A 22,513-nucleotide genomic window follows, 5' to 3' on the forward strand; every position below is an offset into this window, starting at 1 on the left:
CGGTGGCTCAGTCGGTTGAGTGTCCAACTTCAGCTCAGGTCATGATCTCACAGTTTGTGAGTTCAAGCCCCATGTCGGTCTCTGTGCTTACAGCTCAGAGCCTGGAGCCTGCTTCAGATTCTGTCTTCCTCCCTCTCTGCCCCTCCCCCACTCATACTCTGTCTCTCTCTCTCTCAAAAATAAACATTAAAAAAAATTTTTTTTAAAAAGAATAAAGCTGTTGTAAACATCTGTGTGCAGATTTTTGTGTGGACATAGTTTTAAACTTGCTTGGGTAAATAACAAGGAGCACAATTGCTGGATCCTATGGAGAAGGTTTAGTTTTGTAAGAAACCACTAAACTGTCTTCCAGAGTGGCTGTACCACTTAGCATTTCTGCCAACAATGTATGAGACTTCCTGTTGCTCCACAGGCTCACCAGTATTTGCTGTTGTCAGTACTGTGGATTTTGGCCATTCTGACAGATGTGGTGTCTCATTGTTTTAATTTGCAATTCCTTAATGACACATGTTATTGAATATCTTTTCATATGTTTATTTGCAATCTTTCTATCTTCTTCATTGAGGTGTCTAATAAGGCCTTTGGCCCATGTTTTAATTGGTTTATGTTCTTAGTTGTTCATTTTTAAGGGTTCCTATAAATTTTGGGTAACAGTCCCTTATCAGATGTGCCTTTTGCAAATATTTTCTCCCAGACTGTGCCTTGTCTTCTTTTTCTCTTGAGATTGTCTTTCACAGAGCAGAAGCTTTTAATTTGAATGAAGTCCAGGTTATTGATTATTTCTTTCATAGATCGTGCCTTTAGTGTTATATCTAAAGAGTCATCACCATACCCAAGGTCATTTTATTTTCTCATATATTATCTTCTAAGAGTTTTATAATTTGTGTTTACATTTAGGTCTGTGAGAATAAGTTTTTGTGAAAGTATAAGGTCTGTGTCCACATTTTTTTCTTGTGTATGTATGCCCAGTTGTTCTAGCACAATTTATTGAAAAGACTATCTTCGCTCCATTGTATTGCCATTGCTCCTTTGTCAGAGGTCAGTTGACTATATTTACATGGGTCTGTATTTGGGCTCTCTCTTCTGTTATATTGCTCTATTTTTCTATTCTTTCACCAATCGCACACTTTTTTTTTAATTTAATTTTTTAAATTTACATCCAAATTAGTTAGCATATAGTGCAACAGTGATGTCTGGAGTAGGTTCCTTAGTGCCCCTTACCCATTTAGCCCCTCCCTCCTCCCACACCCCCTCCAGTAACCCTCAGTTTGTTCTCCATATTTATGAGTCTCTTCTGTTTTGTCCCCCTCCCTGTTTTTATATTATTTTTGTTTTCCTTCCCTTATGTTCATCTGTTTTATGTCTTAAAGTGCTCATATGAGTGAAGTCATATGATTTTTGTCTTTCTCTGACTAATTTAGCTTAGCCTAATACCCTGTAGTTCTATCCACGTAGTTGCAATTGGCAAGATTTCATTCTGTTTGATTGTCGAGTAATACTCCATTGTATATGTATACCACATCTTCTTTATCCATTCATCCATCAATGGACATTTGGGCTCTTTCCATACTTTGGCTATTGTTAATAGTGCTGCTATAAACATTGGGGTGCATGTGTCCCTTCAAAATGGCACACCTGTATCCCTTGGATAGATACCTAGTAGTGCAATTTGCTGGGTTGTAGGGTGGTTCTATTTTTAATTTTTTGAGGAACCTCCATACTGTTTTCCAGAGTGGCTGCACCAGCTTGCATTCCCAACACACTGTCTTGATTACTGTTGCTTTATGCTAAGTCTTGAGTCTGGTAGTGTTAGCCCTCCAAGTTTGCTCCTCTTCAGTATTGAGTTAGCTCTTCTCAGTCTTTTGCCTCTCTGTATAATCTTTAGAATTAGTTTGTCAAAATCCATGAAATAACTTGCTAGGATTTTCATTGAGATTGCATTGAGTCTGTAGACCAAGTTGGAAAGAACTGACATCTTAACAATATCGAGTCTCCCTGTTCATGAACATATTTATGACTGATTTCTTTTACATTTAGTAGCTTTTATTTTTTCTATCATCAGATATGCCATTTTACCTTTGTGGTTTCTTACGTTAGAAAATCTTTCCTCATTCTGAGCTCACATAAATATTCATTTCTTTCCTTTTAAAATGTGTTTTTAGGGTACCTGAGTGGCTCAGTTGGTAAGTATCTGACTTCCGCTCAGGTCATATCTCATGGTTCATGAGTTCAAGTCCCACATTGGGCAAGCTCGAGCCCTACCGTGAGTGAGTCCCACTTCTCTCTCTCCCTCCCCTTCTTTCTTTGCCTTTCGTGGGATTCTCTCTCTCCCTCTCTCTGCCTCTTGCTCACTTGTGCCCGCTCTCTCTCTCAAAAAAAAAAAAAATGTGTTTTTAAGCATTTAATTCTTCTACCCATCTGGATTTTATTTTTGGTATTTGGAATGAGGTGACAGTCTAACCTTCTCCCCCTAAATACATAGTTATTTTTCCCCCAAACCATTTCCTATCAAGAATAGACATGTATGCATATATAGTAATCAGCCTTCCAGTTTGTTTTCTAACCCTTTTGGAGGAAATTGTATGCTTTCCCAATTTTAGATTATGGTCAGGTGGGAATAGTGGAGAAGTGATCAAATCTTGTATGGCTGCACCTTGGGGAAGGCATTACTAACCCCATTTCCCTACTAGGCATGTTGCTGGTACCAGAGTCAAACTCCTGAGATGTGTACGAACCACCTCCATCTCCCCACCCTTCCTCAGAGGTTCTCATGTACCCCTTGGAAAGTACCCCTTGCTTCCCTTGAGCATCATGACCATATTTAGTTACCACCAGGCTGTGAGGCTCCTGAAGATGGAATGTATGAGTGTATTGCTCCCTGGTTCTTTCCCTAGTACCTAGTTCACTGAAGGGCACAAAAATCCGAATGGACCAATGAGCCACTATTACCAGTAAGAATGTGCCACAGCCCTCTGGTGCGGTTTGTGATGAAATAAAGGTTGGGAACAGCTGTATAAGGTCTGTTTCAAAGGGCATCACATTCATACAGTCACCCTACCTTCTCCAAACTTCTCATGCTGAACATGCTAAAGCTGCACATGGCAAGCACGAGGGGAGCTTTTCACGGGACTGCTGCCTGGCTCTTAGCCCCAGAGATGCAGTCTGCTATGGGAATTTTTTAAAGTTCTTTGGGTGATTCTAAAGTGCAGTCAAGGTTGAGAATCACGCTTTAAAAAGTAGGTTCTTATTAAGTATTATTTGTATTGATATAATGATTCAATTAAGTAGTTGGATTTGGGGGGAAATGTGCATATCAGACTCCCAAAAGATCATTGGTCCTATGTGCACATTTTATTGCTGGGAAGATTTTACTCCACATGCTCCTTTGGTGAGTATTTTGGACATGGTTAACAATAATATAGGGCCTTATCTAACATGGCTGTCTGTTTTCTAGGCCAGCATGGATTCCTGGTTCATTCTTGTTCTGCTTGGCAGTAGTCTGATACGTGTAGGTGCCAACAATGCAACCACAGGTAAGTTGTCATTTAATAAAGCTGGCATTCAAAATGGAATTTTGCTGTCACATTTAATGACCTAAAATTGGAGACCTAGGTGATATTAAAGAAAAAAAAAATACTAAAGTTTTACTTTAAAGTGATGGTATAAAGTAAATATCTTTGGAAATCTGAGTCGTAGTGAATGCTCAACATTGCTCTATATACAATATACTACTTTAAATAAGTAGATTATATGTTCATTCCTGAAAATTTTTTTTTTAAATGTTGCTACTTAAGATTCCTGTATACTGATTCTGAGGAAATAAGTAATGAATCCAGTTTTCTTCTTCCCTTAAACAGTAGTCCTTTGGAGGTGCTAGAAAGGGCCCAGCATTAGATAAAAGTGTGTGTGGGGTGGGGGGGGGTTGGGGAGAGAGAGAGAGGGAGAGGTCTTTCTTTGGTCTCCTGGTGTTTAAGAGTTTATTAAGGCTTGCTGCTTTGTGCCTTATAACTTCAAGCTATCACATTCTTCATGGGTTGTTTTCTTTCTTTTGTGTGTGTGTGTGTGTGTGTGTGTGTGTGTGTGTGTGTGTGTGTGTGTTTATAGTTTCACCTTCAGTAAGCGTTACAAGATCTATGAAAACATCAACAACAGCATCAGTTAAAGAAGAGACCAAAACTTCAAGTCCTGCTTCTTCAGTAACTTCTCTGTCTGTGGCACCAACATTCAGCCCAAATCTAACACTGGGACCCACCTATGTAACCACTGTCAATTCTTCAGACTCTGACAATGGGACCACAAGAACAGCAAGCACGGATTCTGTAGTCACTACAATTTCACCGAATGGAACGTGGCTTCCAGATAACCAGCTCACAGATGCCAGCACAGAACCTTGGGAGGGGAACTCCAGCACCGCAGCAACCACCCCAGAAACTTTCCCTCCTTCAGGTACTAGAGATGGTTTCTGTTTGTTTTTCTTTTTCTCTTTGAGGTTACTCACCATTTTATTGTTTTGTGTTTTCTGGCCATAAGATTTCTTGAAATAATAAACATTGCAAACTAATGTTAGCAGATATAGAGAATTCTTAGGAATATCTGGCTAACATAGAGTTAAGAGGAAAGAAGAGATATTCCGGAGGCTGTCCTGCTTTGCCTGACATTCCGGTTAGACCAGGAAGGCTTAAGTGTCAAAGGTGGAGGAAAAAGTTTGCAAATACAAGAGAAAGGGAAGCTAATTAATAATTCAAGAAGCTGGGGCGCCTGGGTGGCTCAGTCGGTTAAGCCTCCGACTTCAGCTCAGGTCACGATCTCACGGTCCGCGAGTTCGAGCCTCGCGTCGGGCTCTGGGCTGATGGCTCAGAGCCTGGAGCCTGCTTCCAATTCTGTGTCTCCCTCTCTCTCTGCCCCTCCCCCGTTCATGCTCTGTCTCTCTCTGTCTCAAAAATAAATAAACGTTAAAAAAAAATTTTTTTTTTAAATAATAATTCGAGAAGCTAAAGATGAAAGGGTGCAGAAGCTGGGTGACAGGATTAGCCTTGAACAGAAGGGACCCTTGGAGATCATGGGAAGGCGAATGGGTCTGGACGTGCATAACAGATATGGGATAGGAATACACAGGCTAGGGGTGGAGTTAGAGGAGCTCAGGAAACAGTTAAGTTGCAGTGCCAGTTTGCTCAGGGCGTCAGCCCTGCCCACTCTTTCCTTCAGTTCATCACTAGTTGATTTGCAAGTGGCACCAGAAATAGAATCAGCCTTGAGTCAGAAACCAGGTGGGGTAGGGCAAGTTTCTGACCCCTTTGAGCCTCAGTCAGGGTCCTGGTCTATAAAAGAGAAGGGGTCCCTCAGATGGCTTCTGTGAAGAGTAAAGGAAATTGTCCCCTGACAGCTGTGTAACTGTCATTCTTTTCCTAGCAGAAATCACTGTTCCCTCTGTTTTGTTTTGTTTGAATGTTTATTTTTGAGAGAGAGAGAGAAAAGAGACAGAGCTGGGGAGGGACGGGGAGAGAAGGAGACAGAGAATCCCAAGCAGTCTCTGCACTGTGTGTGCAGAGCCCACTGTGGGGCTCGAACTCACAAACCATGAGATCATGGTCTGAGCCTAAATCAAGGGTCAGATGCTTAACCGACTGAGCCATCCAGGTGCCTTTTTTTTTTTTTTTTTTTAAAGTAGGCTCCATGTCCAATGTGCAGCCCAACATGTGGCTTGAACTGAAATCAAGAGTCAGACTCTTACCCAACCGAGCCACTCAGGTGCCCCGTTGTTCCCTTTTCTGTGGTCTCACCCCTTTGGTTCATATTTCCTCCCTGTTAGATGGTGAGGGCCCCTAGATTAGAATCACGTCTGGCTTATGGAGAGCATTCAGAAAGTATTTGCTGAATTGAATCTCATTCGGTTACTACACATGACATTTTTTAGCTAGACCGTATAACCCAGACCCTGTACTTGCCTGCTTTAATCCCTTGTTTTCCACTGTAAAGGCTATGCAGCACTTGCAGTTACGAGCAGTCTGCTGAGCCACGCTCCCTGAGTTTGGATTCCATCTCTGCTGTACACTGGCTGTGTGACCATAGGCAGGTTTATTTCACCTCTGTACCTTAGTTCCCTCATCTGTAAAATGAGAACAAGTGATAGTAATAATACTTCCCTCGCTCAGGAACTAGTAGGATTAAATGAGTTGATACAGGGAAAGCATTTACAGTGCACACCTGCACACGGGAGGCACTATTTTTAAGCGGTAGGCATTGTACTAAGAGTTTTACGGAGGTATCCTATGAATCCCATGAGGTAGGTTCTGTTTTCTGTTTTGCAGGTGAAGGAGTTTTACAGTGATGAAACTAACTCCAGGAGTGTTTTTCAAAGTAAAGGTCGTGACCAATTCATGACATCATTTTAAGTGGGCCATCCTGAGTGATTTGTTTCTTTGTTTTTTAAGTGGATGGTCCTGTTCCATTTTGTGTTCTTTTTATGTAATGTGTATTATTTCGTGAAACTTTAATTTCAGTTATACAGAAGCACATACTGAGTAACAGTGTAAAATATATTTCTTGCTGTGAGTTATGGCTGTTGCTTAGGGAGGGAAGACGAAATAACATATGAAATAACTCGTATGAACTGAATTAGTGGGAAAGGTGAGCCAGTAACCCATGCCTGGCTGACTCTGCAGCCTGTGTTCCTCACTTCTGTTCTGCACTGTCTTCATTTAACTGTTCTGTGAGATGACTGGATAATTCTCTCCTTTTCATATATGCTTTAATGTAAGACTATAGAGGTTAAATGATTTGTCTTAGATCTCAGAGCCAGCAGGTAGCAAGTTAGGCCTATTTCTCACTCTTGTGGTCTTTCCACTCTGCTGTTAAGGGAACAAATTTTCCATATTCTGCCTTAGGTCCAAATTATGCCACAGCTAAGAAACCAGTTATTATACAGTTAACACATTTCATGTCTCAGGAGAGACTGAGGCTACATTTCACTGGTGACTTTTTCAAGATGAGTAAAACTCAAGGAAACCTTTATGGTACATCAGGATGTCACAGTCTGAACCCCACATCCTTCTCATCACTACCATCTTACCAGTCCTCCCATAATCGTTACTTAATAATTTTTGGTTAAATCAGTATTTAATGCTTTATCTTACTATAACTGTGATGTTATTCCCTGCTGAGCTATAGGTGTAATGTGATCATTTTTCTTTTCTTGTACAATTTTTTTCCTGGATTTTATAATTGCCTTATGTTTCTGTTTTAGTTTTCTTTTTGCCTATTGCCAGCCAGTTCTTCTCATACTTTCCATAGACTCTCGATACAGTTTCAACAAAGTCAGATCTGTCAGGTAATCTGTTTTTTGTTTTTTGTTTTTTCCTACAGATTTTCCTCCTGAGTCCTCCATTGTCTTACTCAAATCTGGGCTTGATTGTCAGGGCTGCTGCCTAGGTGTTGGTCTGGGATTTCTCTTCTCTTTTATTTTGTGAATTCCTTTGTTTCCTGGCTTCTATATTGACATCTTTGTTGGATTACTCCATCATTGGGTAGAACATATCCTCCAGTAGCCTCCTGAGAGAGAGGTCCAAGGGAGGTACATTGCATGAGACCTTACGTGTCTAAAACTGGCTATAGGGCTGTGTATAGAATTTGAGGATGTATTTGTTTTCTCCAGAATGTCTAAAACATTTCCCTGACTCCTAATTTCCAGGCATGGAGGAGTCTACTGCTATCCTGATTCTTAATCACACTTTGTGTGTTTTGGGAAGATCTTTCCTTTATCATTCATGTCCTGAAATTTTACAGAAATGTGTCTTGATGTGTATCTTTTTCATTCATTATGTTGGGTGCTTGATAGGGTTTTTGGAGCCTTGGTTCTTTGATTCTGGAAATTTTTGGTTCTTCAGTTCGGGAGATTTTTCTTATATTTGGAAATTTTCTTCCATTGTCCATTTTCTGTTTTCTTCTTCTAAAATTCCTATTATTTAGATATTAGACATATCCTAGATTAATTCTTTAATCTTTTACATTTTTCTCTCCCGTTGATCTTTGCTTTGAATCTCTGTTCTTTTCCTTTTTAAAATAAGCAAGTATGTATATATTCCTTTTTCTTGTGTTTATAACACAAATTATACACATATGGATTGTGTACATTTCTGCACATTGCTTTTTTCCATTAGCCTGTCATGCTTGTTCTGTATTACAGTAAAGAACTGCTTCATTGTATGGATATACCTTAACATATTTATCTGTCTTCCCTATCAGTGTTCGTTAAGGTTGTTTTCAGAGTACTCTTAGAAACAGTACAATTTGTCATTTCAAGCATACACGAGAATATTGGTAGGATAAATTATTTTAAGTGTCCATTTGTAAATTGGTGGATATTGCCAGATTTTCCTCTGTTGGGAAATTTATTCCTGTAAATAGTGTGTAAGAGTGCCTGTTTTCCTTTGCTGTCTTTAGTGCCGTAAATTATCAAACTTTTGGATCTGTGCCAGTCTAACAGGTGAAAATTAGCATCTCAAGTGTAGCTTTAATTTGCATTTCACTGAGTGAGGTTGAGCATCTTTCCATATTTGGAAAGATCACTTGTATTTCTTTCTCTAAGAACTCTGTTGGTATCCTTTGCCCGTTTTTCTTATTAGAATGTTAGGCTTTTCTGACTCATTTATAGAAGCTCTTTAATGTTAGGGAAACCCTGGGGCACCTGGGTGGCTCAGTCAGTTAACAGTCAGACTTCCACTCAGGTCATTATCTCGCGGTTCGTGGGTTCGAGCCCTGCTTCGGGCTCTCTGCTGACAGCTTGGAGCCTGGAGCCTGCTTTGGATTCTGTGTCTCCCTCTCTCTCTGTCCCTCCCCTGCTTGCGCGCGTACACGCTCTCTCTCTCAAAAATAAACAACCATTTAAAAAATTGTATTAAATGTTAGGGAAACTTTGTGTACCTGTGATAAAGTTGCAAATATTTTTCCCCAGTTGCTCATCTAGCTTTTCTGCATTGCAGAAGCTATCATAAGCAATTTCAAATTTTTTTTAATTAAAAAATTTGTCAGTTTATTTTGACTAAATATTTTCTAGGTATTAGATCATATATAGGAAGGCTTTCCTTACTCCAGTATTACAAAATAGTTCTCCTTACGTTTTCTCCTAGAGTTATGGTTTCTTCTGTATATGTACGTTTGTGTGCATGCAGGTGTGTACATAAATCTTTGATCGATCTAAAATTTATTCTGATGTGAAGTGTGAACTATGGATCTGTTTTTTCCCAAAATGGTTAATGACTTGTCTCAATACCTTTTTTCTAAATATTTATTTATTTATTTAGAGAGAGAGACATAGAGAACATGAGAGGGAGGGGCACAGAGAGAGAGAGAGAGAGAGAGAGAGAGAGGGGAAGAGACTCCCAAGCAGTCTCTATGCTGTCAGCTCAGAGCTGTACTAGGTGTTCGTCACAAACTGTGATATCGTGACCTGAGCTGAACTCAGGAGTCAGAAGCTTAACTGACTGAGCCACCCAGACGCCCCTGTCCCAATACCTTTTTTTTTTTTTAGCTTTTTTTTTTAATGTTTATTTATTTTTGAGAGAGACAGAGACTGAGCGTGAGCGGGGGAGGGGCACAGAGATAGAGGGAGACCTAGAATCCAAAGCAGGCTCCAGGCTCTGAGCTGTCAGCACAGAGCATCACATGGGGCTCAAACCCACGAACCATGAGATCATGACCTAAGCCGAAGTCGGACGCTTAACCAATTAAGCCACCCAGGCAACCCCCCCCCCCCCCCCGGCCTCTTTTTGTTTCTTAGTTTGGTGTTGTTTTTTTTTTTTTTATGTCAGTACCCTTTAATGAATTATGTTTTTTTCCTCACTGATTCAAAATGCCACCTTATCATATATTGAATTCTGATATCTGATATGTATTTAGGTTCTCATTTGTTATGTGAGTTCGATTTCTTGGCATTTTTATTTTCTATTAATCGTTTTCTCTGTCCAGAAACCCCACTGTTCGGTTCTCTGTACAGAACCCCACCGTTTTAATAATTGTAACTAAAATAATCAGTATTTGATAAAGTGAGTCATCCCTTGTTAATCTTATTTTTCAGAATTTTGCTAGCAATTCTTGATTATTTTTCTTTATGAACATTAGAATCAACTTATATAGCAGGAGAAAAGTTTCTATTGATCATGTCACATTTATAGATTAACAGGGACAATTGACGTCTTCAAGTCTATCTAAGAATGCAGTGTATTCCATTTGCTGAATTCTTACTTTGTATTTCTTGGCAGTGTTAAAGTTTTTGCCACTGATGTTGCACATGTTTTGTTCAGCTCATTTCTAGATATTTCAGAGGGGTTCTTTGTTACTTTGGTGTTTTGCTTTGTTTGTTGTTAGTATAAATGGAGTATTTTCTTCCACTGTGTCCTCTAACTGGCTGCTGTCGGGGCTGTGAAGGCTTCTGCTACTGTCATTATTTTTACTGTCATTTTTGACATACATCATTATTTTAGTTTTGAGTATACTACATAAAGCTGTTGGGTTTTGTAGGTATATTTTATCCTGATCATCTTAATAAATTTCCTCAGTGTTTGGGGTGCCTGGATGGCTCAGTTGGTTAAGCGCCCAACTCTCGATTTCAGCTCAGGTCATGATCTCACGGTTTGTGAGTTTGAGCCCCACATTGGACTCTGCACTGACAGTGTGGAGCCTGTTTGGGATTCTTTCTCTCTCTCTGTCTCTCCCTCCCTTCCTCTGTCTCTTTCTCTCACTCTTTCTCAAAGTAAATAAGTAAACTTAAAAAAATAAATTTCCTCAGTGTTTGACATAATTTTTTTTAATTATCATGCCTTCAAATTAGTCTTTCTTTTTGTCTTTAAATGATTTGATGAGTATCTTCAGAACAAGGTTAGAAAACAATGGTAAAAGTTAGCCTTGTCTTGTACCTGACTCTCAAGGATGCTTTTAGTGGTTTTCCATTAATATGGCGCTGACTCTTGGGTTGAGATATAAACATATTTATCATGTTTAGGATTTATTAATTTATTCCTGTTTTGAAGAGCATATATGTCAAATTTTGCCAGTTGCCTGTTCAGCATCAATGAGCAAGATCTTTCTGATTTTTTTCTTCTTTTTATAATACGCTATGGTGAATCATTTTAATAGATTTCCTAACTTTATTCACATTTCTGCAAAAAAAAAATCATACTAGGCATGTTGTATTTTTCTTGAATGAACTGTAGCAATTTGTTTGATACTACTTTATTTGGGATTTTTCCATCGATAATTTGTAAGTTATTTCTAAATTAAATTGGTTTATATCTTTCCCTTATATGTGTGCTGTTTTTTAATTTTAATTGTGTGCTATTTTTGATAACTTTTAGTTGTCAGTGTTTTGTTTTGCTTCACAGAAATCATTGAACTTAACCTAGAAAATTGTGCATCTCATTCATGTTTTCAAAATTACTTGAATGGATTTGAAGAAAAGTCATCTCTTAAGATTAATTTCCTACATAGTGTTAATATTTGTTATCTTACATACTTATGTCCATTTTCGTGCTTAAGTTGGCTAACCATTTATCTGTTTCACAGTTTGTTGCTTTTTTCCTTCCAAAGAGTGTTTTTTTTTTTCAGTTTTTATTTTTCAGTTTTTATTTCATTAATTTCTTTTCAATTCTTACTCTTTCTTTTTGCTTTTCTTAGATTTATTTTGTGCTCTTTCTTTCTTCCTGAGTTGAATGCTTGACTTGATTATAGTCTTCCCACTTAATATATTTAATACTATGAATTTTTGTAAGCACAGCTTCAGCCATATTCCATAAGTGTTCCTGTGGGTAGTTATATTAGTTATGGTGCATTCTAAATATTCTGATAAAGACAGACCAAAATTCAGTGACTTAAGTAGACAAAACTTTGAAAAAGTTTTCTCTGTTAGTATATAGAATTTGGTCTACACTGGTTAGATTTTATTACCTGTTGCCATTTTAAGTCCTTTATATTCTTAACTTAATTTTGCCCTGTTGTATTTCATGAATGACCTAAAAGACATAAAGGCCTGTAATACAGTTATGTTTGTATTTTTCTTTGCCTTCTTATACTTTTTATGAATATTGGTGCTGTGTTGCCTTTGTGCTCTGAGAGGACAAACCACTGGTTAAAGTTTAGTGGGTCTGGGCAATCTTGTTTCCCATTTGTTGGAGGGTACCTCATTCTAGCTCCAACATACATAAAGAAAGAGCTGATTTTGTCTTAACTTAGGTTGAATAGTAATGTTTTTCTTTAATTTGAGTGAATGTTTCTATTTTTCACTTACTACACAGGTAATTCTGACTCGAAGGACAGAAGAGGTGAGCCAGTCACCTTATGTCTGTTGTTGTCCCTTTTACAGTGTACAGAATTCATCATGTTTCCTCTGCTCAGTCTTGGTAACCTTGTGCATCTGTACAGTTGTGTGTTTACTTTCCCTTAAATTGTTTCCATATTAACCTCATTCACAAGAGTAACGGAAACAAATATTCATTATGTTTTCAAGTACAGATTATGGATTCTAACAGTTATAATATCTTTTAGATCTTTTAACAAGTAATAAAACAGCTGTATCTTATTTTACCATATCACCCTGCTAATATCACCTTTTGGTGATATTAAGCCATTATTTCTACACCAGAGCTAATTCCTAATGTCTAGTCCATAATTGCCTATAAACATCCTAGTTTTTTGTGTTGTTTTCCCTAGTCTATAAAGCATCGACCCTTTGTCATTTTGTATGGATTTTATGGGTTTTCACCCTCTAGCGTGACATCCCTGTGACTGGAGATGCTGTGTCAGTGGTCTAAGCAGGACTGCCGGACCCCTGGTCACCAGAGAACAGATATGGGAGTACTCATGTGCAGTGACACATTTTGCTTAGGAGAGTAGTAAGACTGTCATCAGAGGGTGTAAGAGAAAGAGATCATCCAAAATCTAAGGAATGATCATCGCATTTGAGTTTCGAAATATTAATCTGTGAACCAGTTTTTCTCATATGTCACCTACTTTATTAAATGAGACTTCTTGAGGCTTTTTGTTTTCTTATTCTGTTATTTAACCATGCACAATTTTTCCTGCATAATTAAGTAATGGAACATTTGAAGGCTTATGAATTCCCACTAAGTAGAAAGCATCTGAATCAGAAAAGTAGATATATAACCCTTTATGTGTTGTCCATCTGCCAATGTATTTGGTGAGGATTAGTGAGGTGTTATACTGTGCACACATGTCTTTTGATTATCCAGCTCTCACTTTCTTAAACTCAGGAACTGGGTTCTATTAAGTAGTGTCTTTGCTATTCACATTTGCTTACTAGATTTTCACTATCAGATGTAGAACTTAACAGATTTATGTTGCAATAGATAATTATGTTTGCTCCTTAAAACTCTTTTAACCAATCTGAAAAGTCCAAGTGGTGTAGGCTTGAAGACTAAACATATAGCTCTCTGATTTCTTCCTCTACATAGTGTGTATTTTCTTAATATTTACCCTTTCCTTGCCCCGGTATTATCCCTGTTTTACCTAGGTAACAAATAAGGATTTGAGTAGTTTTAATATTATGATTAAAAAGAAATAAAATGACCTTGATTATCTAGATTATTGCTAATTGTGACATTATTTATATGTACTAGCCCATATCCTTTTTAAGTTAAAAAAAATAATTTTATATAATTGCTTTTGACCAAACAGGAAAATGAAGAGACATACATATTCTCAGCAATATCTAAAGCCCCAAATGTAATGACACTTTTACCAGAGCAGATCTTTAGAAGTATTTCTATAAATTTTGATATCACATTCTAATTTTAAAGCCAAGTGCTTTCTGAGAAATGAGGCAAATTTTTAAAAAATATTTGCATCATAATGGGTTTGCTAAGCGAAGTATGTCATATGCAGATGAATTAAATTACCAGCTTTTCTGCACTGGTCTCTGGGATGGGGTGCTTTTGAACAGCAGTGGCTGGTGTTTTAATTGTCAAAACAGAAAGGAATAAAAAGAGAGGAAGGGAGGCAGGCAGCTTTGCTTCCTTTCTTTTGAAGTCTAAGAAACTGGTTGTTTTCTCATGTGTATTTTTTTTTAATGTATCCCTCATTATTTAGTAGTACTAGCTTTTTTTCTGATTATGGTAAAATATACTTCCTATCAAATTTGCCATTCTGACTGTGTTCAGTGGAATTAAGACATTGTCGTGCAACCATCACCACCATCCATCTCCAGAAGTTTTTAATCATCCCAGACTGAAACATCCCAAATTAAACACTAACTCCTCGGGGCACCTGGGTGGCTCAGTCGGTTGAGTGTCCAACTTCGGCTCAGGTCATGCTCTCACAGTTCGTGGGTTCAAGCCCCGCATCAGGCTCTGTGCTGACCGCTTGCTCAGAGCCTGGAGCCTGCTTCAGATTCCGTGTTTCCTTCTCTCTCTGCCCCTCCCCCGCTCACCTTTGTCTCACTCTGTTTCTCAAAAATAAATAAATGTAAAAAAAATTTTTTTTAAACAAAAACCGCTAACTCCCCGTTTCTCCCTTCCCCCAGCCCCTGGTAACCACTACTATATTTTCTGTCTCTATAAATTTGTCTATTGTAGATACCTGATTTAAGTGGAATCACAATAATATTTTTCCTTTTGTAACCAGCTTTTCTTTTAAAACATTCGTACTGGTGTTAATTTGGGTGGTTTGTGTAATATATAGTAATGCATTAAGTGCAGTTCAGGTGTTATCTTTTAAGTACATCTTCACCATGAAGTCCCTGGCCACTAGTACACTCTCCAGCTGTTATTTAGTCTTCACTAATTTTGCATAACAATTTTATTAGTTTTGTTCTAGAGAAAACCAACTCTGAGACAGATTTGCATGCAGCAAGTTTACTGGAGAGTACTTTCTCTCTCTGGCACCTGTGAAGCAGTAAAGGCAGTAGTATTGAGTAGAGACAGGACATGAGATGCCACAAGAGCAAACGTAGGAAAGGCCTCAAATCCTGCAGGGAGCTTGGGAGCTGGAATGGGGTTGTAAGAGCTTTTCCCTGGGCCAGGCTACTCTCTCTCTCTCTTTTTTTTAATGTTTATTTTTGAGAGAGAGAGAGACAAGAGCGTGAGCGGGGGAGGGGCAGAGAGAGAGGGAGACACAGAATCCAAAGCAGGCTCCAGGCTCTGAGGTGTCAGCACAGAGCCCGATGCAAGGCTTGAACTCATGAAACGTGAGATCATGACTTGAGCTGAAGTCAGAGGCTTAACCGACTGAGCCACCCAGGCACCCCAGGGCCAGGCTACTCTTGTAGGCCAAGGGCAGTTCCTGTGAAAGCCTTTGACTAAGAATTGTTAGCCACTAACCCTCCTAGCAGCTAGGAGAATGGGTTCTTTGGTCTTGAAGGGGAATGTATAACATCTACTGTTCTCAGGAAGTTTGAGCAGGTGGTGATGCATATTCTCATTCATCTATTTAGAGATTTTCTTGTGTGAGAAAATGCTATTGAATGATCTTGATATATAAAGGCTAGGGAGTGAGTGGCATAGTGGAATGTTCAGAGAAGCAGTGTATGCTGGTTAAAAGCCTGGGCTCTGGAGCTAGACCATCTGGGTTTGTGTGTTGACTCTTAACCACTTACTAGCAGGGTGGGATAGTTGTCTAACTTTCCTGTGACTCTTTCTGCCATTTGCAAAATCAGATAGGAACACAGTGTCTTTCATAGGGTTGTTTTGGAGAATGAAGTAACACATATAAAGTACTTGACCTAGTGCTGGGTCAGCACATAGCAGTTGCTCAGCAAGTGCTGGCTGTCACATTGCTACTCCTACTATTCTGTTATTGTTACAGTTGATGGGAGATTAAGGAGGTCAGGAATCTCAGTTGGTCAATCAGGACTCACAGAAACAGGGGCAATCGTAGGCCTCCTGGAGGCTGGTGTGTGCACAGATCCCAAGGCAGGATCATCTTGCAACGGTACCACTACAACGGTAGACATTTAGCTGTTCCTCTGCCCTGTACCTTTTAAACAAGGTTCTGCATAAACGCATCTCCTCCTACCTTTTATTTTAATAGTTTTTTTTAATAATAGGATTTTTACATAAAGACCTTATCACTGATAATTGTTAAATAGCAAGAACACAAGGTAAAGCTATTGTAATCATACTTTCGATTATTTTAGGTGTAATAGTTTATATAACTGGGGTGTTTTTTTTTTTATATCCAGAAATGGTATCCTCTAAACATTTGTGAAGAAGGAGCCCTTGAACTACAGAGTTCTAGAACCAGACACAGTAAGCATTCTACTGAACCACAGAGGCTCCTTTAAGTTTCTCAGCTCTCATCAGATCACCTGCTCCCCCTGGCTTTCATACTTTGCTAAAGTTGGAATCTAGAAAGGGGTTCACATTCTTGTTTAAAGAAGTATTTTTTTTTTATCATCATAGTAAGTGACATTATTGTGAACTCCATTTATAATGGCTTTCCCTAAGTAATCATATATTCATTCAGTACCTGTTAGATGTGAGGATTCCAGAAAGAAAAAAATATACATTCCCTGTCTCATGGAAGAAACTCGTGAACACCAAGCATCAGAGCCCACTTGGCTACACACTATTTGGATATACCATGCAAAGTGCTGCCAGGGAGCTTGAAAACATTTGTGCCTGGAGAGTGGGAAGGAGGCATGAGGATGAGCTTTAGGCAGTTTAAATTAATATGGTGACTGAGGAAAATGAAGATGTACCAGGTAGGGTGAAAGAGTAAGTCAGGTGTATGAGGAACTGTGCACCGTTGATGTGCATGAGTTGGGGAGTGGCCAGATCTAGCCTCGGCACAGTGGACCCGGTGGTACAGTGGGCCCAAGGGTCAGGGTGTCTCTTGGTGATGGGAAGGAAGGAAATGATGACATAGTCAGATTTTTGTTTTAGAAAGATAACGCCAGAGGCCTTAGGGAAGATAGGTAGGCAATGGAAATTAGTTTCTCAGTAATAATTTGGCCCTAGACAAGATTGGGTTCAGCCCAGTGGTTTGGGCTCTTGAGGCAACCTGATGATTTTTGCTGTTTTTAGAGCCAATAGGAAGGACTTAATATTTTAACTCTGCCTTTGAGAACTGATAAATACTTCTGTCAAAAACTGTAGAGATGACACAAAATGGACCTCAGGAATTGAGCTAGAGGAGTATGACTTTTACTTCAGTGGTTATTTTTGTAGTTGGCCAAGGTGTGTCTAAGTCTTTAAGTGACTCACCTGTCTACATGTGAACCCTTAGAATAACATGACCCTTTGTTTTCTTGGAAAAGGGAGATAGCAAATAGACATCTATTGTCCCAGAACATCATTTTAGTATTTTTGAAATTCTGTCCCATAGTCGGAGTCTAAAAAGTGAAATTTTGCTAGAATGGATAGTGGATAGGAGGTGGAGGAGGGCAAGGAATAGACCAATGTGCTTGCCTTGCCGACTACGCCAGCCTGTATCATGCAAGGCCACCTCTCTGGAAGACCTAGACCAGGACATTCCTTAGCATGATATGACCAGTCTATCCAGTTATGGAGGAACTCTAGGAGAGTGCCTTGATCCTGAGTCTGTGTCCAAGTCTGAGATTTGATACAGGGAGCTATAAGTTCTCTCCTCTTTTGTTAATAGATCTGAGTCTCCTTCCCTCACAGCAGCGTGGGGATGTCTTTCCTATCTGTATTGTTTTTAACCACATCAAAAACATGGGTGTAGGGGCACTTGGGTGGTTTAGTGGCTTAAGTGTCCCAACTCTTGATTTCGGTTTAGGTCATGATCTCATGATCATGAGATTGAGCCCTGTGTTGGCTCCTCTGTGGGCATGGAGCCTGCTTAAGATTCTCTCTTCCTCTGCCCATCCCCCGCTCATGTCCATGTGTGTCCAACTCTCTCAAAAAAAACCAAAAACCATGGATATAATTCATATGTCAAAAGGTAAAATCTTGCTTCTGTGACAGAGGACTGTTCTGGCCTAAAAGCATGGAATAGTTAAAGTGGTGTTGTCCTGTAGTTTATGAAGAGCCTGGAGAATAGTGTCACTTTGTGGTTTTGCTTTAGAGTGGCAGCTTTTTATGGGCAAGTTAATGTCTGTGCTTAGTCTCCTCACCCATTCAAACAGGGCTAATAATGGTATCTAAGGGTTCTTAGGTTAATTGAGTGATATAATATGTGCATGGTGCTTTGCTCTGTGCCTGCTATAGAAGTGCAAAAATACTCACTGTAATAATTTTTTATTAATTCCTAAGTTATCAGGCTAGCTGAGTCTCTTGTCATATTGCTTGCAGTGGTTGCACTGGTCATAAACTGCACTGCTTCCTGGTACTTGTTCCATCCATTCATTCATTCAGGACTTGTTCTGACCACCCCACTTTACATCACAGAATGCTTCCTCCATTTCCTCTTTTACCCTGCCTTATTTTTCTTCACAGCACTCATAACTACATGTATTATATATTTCTTTACTTACCTGTTCTTTCTTCCCTACTAGACTGTAAGCTTCATGAGGGTAAGAAATTTTGATTTTATTCATTACTGTACCCTCAAGACCTGCCTGACACAATAAGTCACTCAAATATTTATTGAATGAAAGAATAAATGCTGAGTGCAGGGATATCTCAGTGTGATCTTGAATCCATGCCTTCAAGAAATTTGTAATTTAATGGACATATAGGCAATGACTTTAATTCAGTGTGATTAGTGTTGTAGCAGAGTAGGTACATAGTGTTATGGAAGTACAGGAAATGAGCCGTTACTCACAAAAGGTGATATTTGATCTGGAATTGTATAAGTGGAGAGGTGGTAATAACATTCTAGATCAGGGTTTGGCAGACTTTTTGTATCAAGGACCAGATAATATATAATTTCAATTTTGCAATCATAATATCTTGGTCATATCTGTTCAACCCTGCCTTAGTAGTGCAAAAGCAGTCATAGATAGTGTGTAAATGAATACGGATGTGCTGCAATCAAAGTTTATTTATACAAGCTGGCAGTGGGCTACATTTGGGCTGTAGTTTTCCTGTTTTAGACAGAGACTTGTCTGAGCCCAAAATCTGGACTGAGGTTCTCTGCTAATGTGAACTTTTGGATGCCAAGGCCAAATGTCTTCCCTTGATATCAGGCACTTTGCAAATGCTGCTTCTTTTAAATCATCCATTAACTGGAAGAGGTGGAGAGTGATAATACGTTTGTATTTCATAAGGCATTCCACAAAGTTTCCAAGAGGTTGTCACACTACTACTAAGTAGGATAATAGGTATTTGAACTCTCAGGTTTGTCTGACCCTAAAGCCCCATGCTCTGGAAATGGCTTTCTTTTGACCTCCTGCTGAAATGAAAATTTGGCTAGATGAATAACTCCAGGTTCAAAGTGCTTCCTAAGAACTTGGTAGACAGGGCACCATTGGCTTTGGCGATGGTATTATAGATGTGAAGTCATACATAAATCTGATTCTTGTTTCTCTATTATAGGGAAACTTTTTTCTTCCGTTGGAAGTTTTTTTTTTTTTTTCAACGTTTATTTATTTTTTGGGGGACAGAGAGAGACAGAGCATGAGCGGGGGAGGGGCAGAGAGAGAGGGAGACACAGAATCGGAAACAGGCTCCAGACTCTGAACCATCAGCCCAGAGCCTGACGCGGGGCTTGAACTCACGGACCGCGAGATCGTGACCTGGCTGAAGTCGGACGCTTAACCGACTGCGCCACCCAGGCCCCCCCCCGCCGTTGGAAGTTTTTAAGGGTGGCTTCTGGTTAATTGGTTGATTTCAATCCAAAGTTTTAAAAGCTTGGTCAGGATGTATCTAGGTAAATCTTCTTTTTCAGTATCGCCACTCAAACTTGATGATCCCTTTTGGCCTGATAACTGAGCAAACTTTCTTGTATAATTTCTTTCCTTCCTACCTTACTGTTCTCTTCTTTGGGAACTCCTAGATCTGTCCAGTTTGTCTCTTTACTGTCACAGTTTCTATCTCACTCTTTGTGTCTTGGGAACTTCCATGATGTGGTTTTTCACATTACTAATTGGTTTTTCAGTTTCATGTGTTCTCCTGTTCAGCCTTTCTGTTGAGATTGTTTCTCCCCCAGTCGTGTTTTAGTTTCTAAGAACTTTCTTAATTTTCAAATTGCTCCTTTCCCTCCCATTTCTTTTGTTGTAGTAAAACACACATAACAAAATTTACTATCTTAACCATTACTAAGTGTACAATTCACTGGCATTGAGTTCACTGACACTGTTGCACAATCATCTCCACCATCCATCTCCATAATTCTTTTCATCTTGTAAAATTGAAACTCCATACCCACTAAACTATAGCTCTCCATTCCCCCCTCCCTCCAGCCCCTGGCACCCCCCCCCCCCATTCTACTTTCTGACTCTGAATTTCACTACGCTAGGTACAAGTGGAATCATACAGTATTTATTTGTCTTTGTGTGACTGGCTTATTCACTTTGCATGAGGTCTTCAAGGTTCATCCATGTTGTAGCATATGTCAGAATTTCCTTCCTTTTTTAAGGCTGAAAATATTCCATTGTGTGTGTATACATCATTTTGCTTGTCTGTTCACTCACCAGTGGCCATGTGGTTGCTTCTGCATGTTAGCTGTTGTGACTAATGCTACTACACACATGAGAATACAGATATCTTTTCAAGATCCCGCTTCCAATTTGGGGGGGGGGCATATACCCAGAAGTAGAATTGCTGGATAATATAGTAATTCTATTTTTAATGTTTTGTGGAACCACCATAATGTTTTCAACAGTAGCTGTACCATTTTACATTCCTACCAGCAGTGCACAGGGCTCCAGTTTCTCCACATTCTGGCCAACACTTGTTATTTTCTGGAGTTGTTTGTTTGTTTGTTTGATAGCAGCAGTCCCTGATAGGTGTGAGATTGCTCCTTGTTTTATAGTGGCCTTTTAAAAAAATTGATGCAGTGTGCTGTTGCAATATATTTTTATTTTTTTAATATATATATTTTTAATGTTTATTTACTTTTGAGAGAGAGAAAGAGAGCATGAGTGGGGGAGGGGCAGAGAGAGAGAGGGAGACACAGAATCTGAAGCAGGCTCCAGGCCCTGAGCCGTCAGCACAGAGCCTGACGCAAGGCTCAAACTCACGAACCATGAGATCATGACCTGAGCCAGAGTCGAACGCTTAACTGACTGTACCACCCAGATGCCCTGCAGTATATTTTTAAAGATTATTCTATTTAAAGAAATACTCTGTTTCTTGTATTGTGTCTGTTTCCCAGGACTGCCATCGCTGTCCTTGGTATCTGTGAAGGTCACTTACAGAGCTCTGGTTGAGCTTTACCCTGGAGCATTGAGTGGATTAGAATGTGCTCACAGTAGGTATCGCTTCAGGAGGACAAACAGGGACGTATCCTAAACTAGTGGTTCAGTCATGGTTTAGGAAGTTGGACGCAGTTCTCCTGTAGGTGGAGCTGCCTTCCTTTCTTTTTTCCCCTTCTTCATGTCTTGTGGCCACCTAGAATTACCTCAGGCCCAATCCTTGCCCTTTCTCTGTCATCAGGGCTGACCCAGGAAACTCTCTATGGGCCCAGTGTACCTAGCAGTCGTGTGCAATGTAAAAACCCTTTCTGGGTGCCAATTCTAACCAAACCAGAAAAAAGCGTTTATGAGGCAATCGGGGATATTTAAACAGTAAGTGAATATTAGATTAGATTAAGGAATTAATGTTGCTTTATAAATAGGATAATGGTATTTTGGATATGTTAAGAATCCTTATCTCTTAGTGTTACATATTGAGATAATTACAGCTGAAATGATAGGTTCAGCTTTGCTTTAAAATAATCCAGTGGGGGAGGGGTGGCGCCTGGGCAACTCAGTCCTTTGAGTCTTGATTTCAGCTCAGGTCATGATCTCATGGTTGTGAGATCAAGCCCCGTGTCAGGTTCCATGCTGAGTGTGGAGCTGCTTAAGATTCTCCCTTTCTCTGTGCCCCTCCCCTGCGTGTGCACGTGCTCTCTCGCTCTGTCTCTCTCAAAAAAGAAAAAAAGAATAAGATAAAATAATCCAGTGGAGTGGGTATAGACCAGTGGTTCTCAGCTCAGGGTGGATTTCTCCCAGAGGACATTTGGCAATGTCTGCAGATGACTTTGGTCATCACAGTTGAGGTTTTCTGCTGGCATCTAGTAGGTAGAGCCTAGGGATGTTGTTAAACTTTTTACAGTGCATATGACAGTCCCCCCACAACAGAGAATTATCTGGCCCAAAATGTCAGTAGTGCGAGGTTGAGAAGCCCTGGTAGAGATTTAAAAAACTGACATATAGTGATAACATTGGAAGTAAAGTGATATGTACACAGGAATTTGCTGTAGTGTTCTCTTTATGTAAGTTTGAAAGTTTTCCATAATACGAAGTTTAAAAATATATGTGCAACTTATATTTAAAAAAAAAAAAAGTCATCAGCACTCTCTGACAGAACTTCTACTCTATATAGAGTGCTGTCTTCCCAGCTAAGTCTGAATGGGGCACACAGCTTGTTACCCAGCCTGTGGGTGTACGGGCCCTGCATTGACA

The 22,513-nt window shown here is 39.5% G+C and overlaps 1 protein-coding gene across 3 annotated transcripts in view; it reads left to right on the forward strand.

Annotated features, from left to right (window-relative positions):
* Positions 1-22,513, forward strand: part of PTPRA (protein tyrosine phosphatase receptor type A) — a 160,029-nt gene that overhangs the window by 80,755 nt on the left and 56,761 nt on the right. For 2 of the 3 annotated variants that reach the window (XM_047067509.1, XM_047067512.1), the window contains 3 exons: positions 3,455-3,533; positions 4,105-4,446; positions 12,285-12,311. In XM_047067509.1, coding sequence (XP_046923465.1) covers positions 3,455-3,533; positions 4,105-4,446; positions 12,285-12,311 — 448 coding nt within the window. The remainder of the gene's footprint in view (positions 1-3,454; positions 3,534-4,104; positions 4,447-12,284; positions 12,312-22,513) is intronic. The other variant, XM_047067510.1, reaches the window with a different exon arrangement.

This window comes from Lynx rufus, unplaced genomic scaffold (genome assembly GCF_022079265.1).
Source record: "Lynx rufus isolate CCGP_SWC_20201006 ecotype Redwood Valley unplaced genomic scaffold, mLynRuf1.p SCAF_8, whole genome shotgun sequence".
NCBI classification, from domain to species: Eukaryota; Metazoa; Chordata; class Mammalia; order Carnivora; family Felidae; genus Lynx; species Lynx rufus.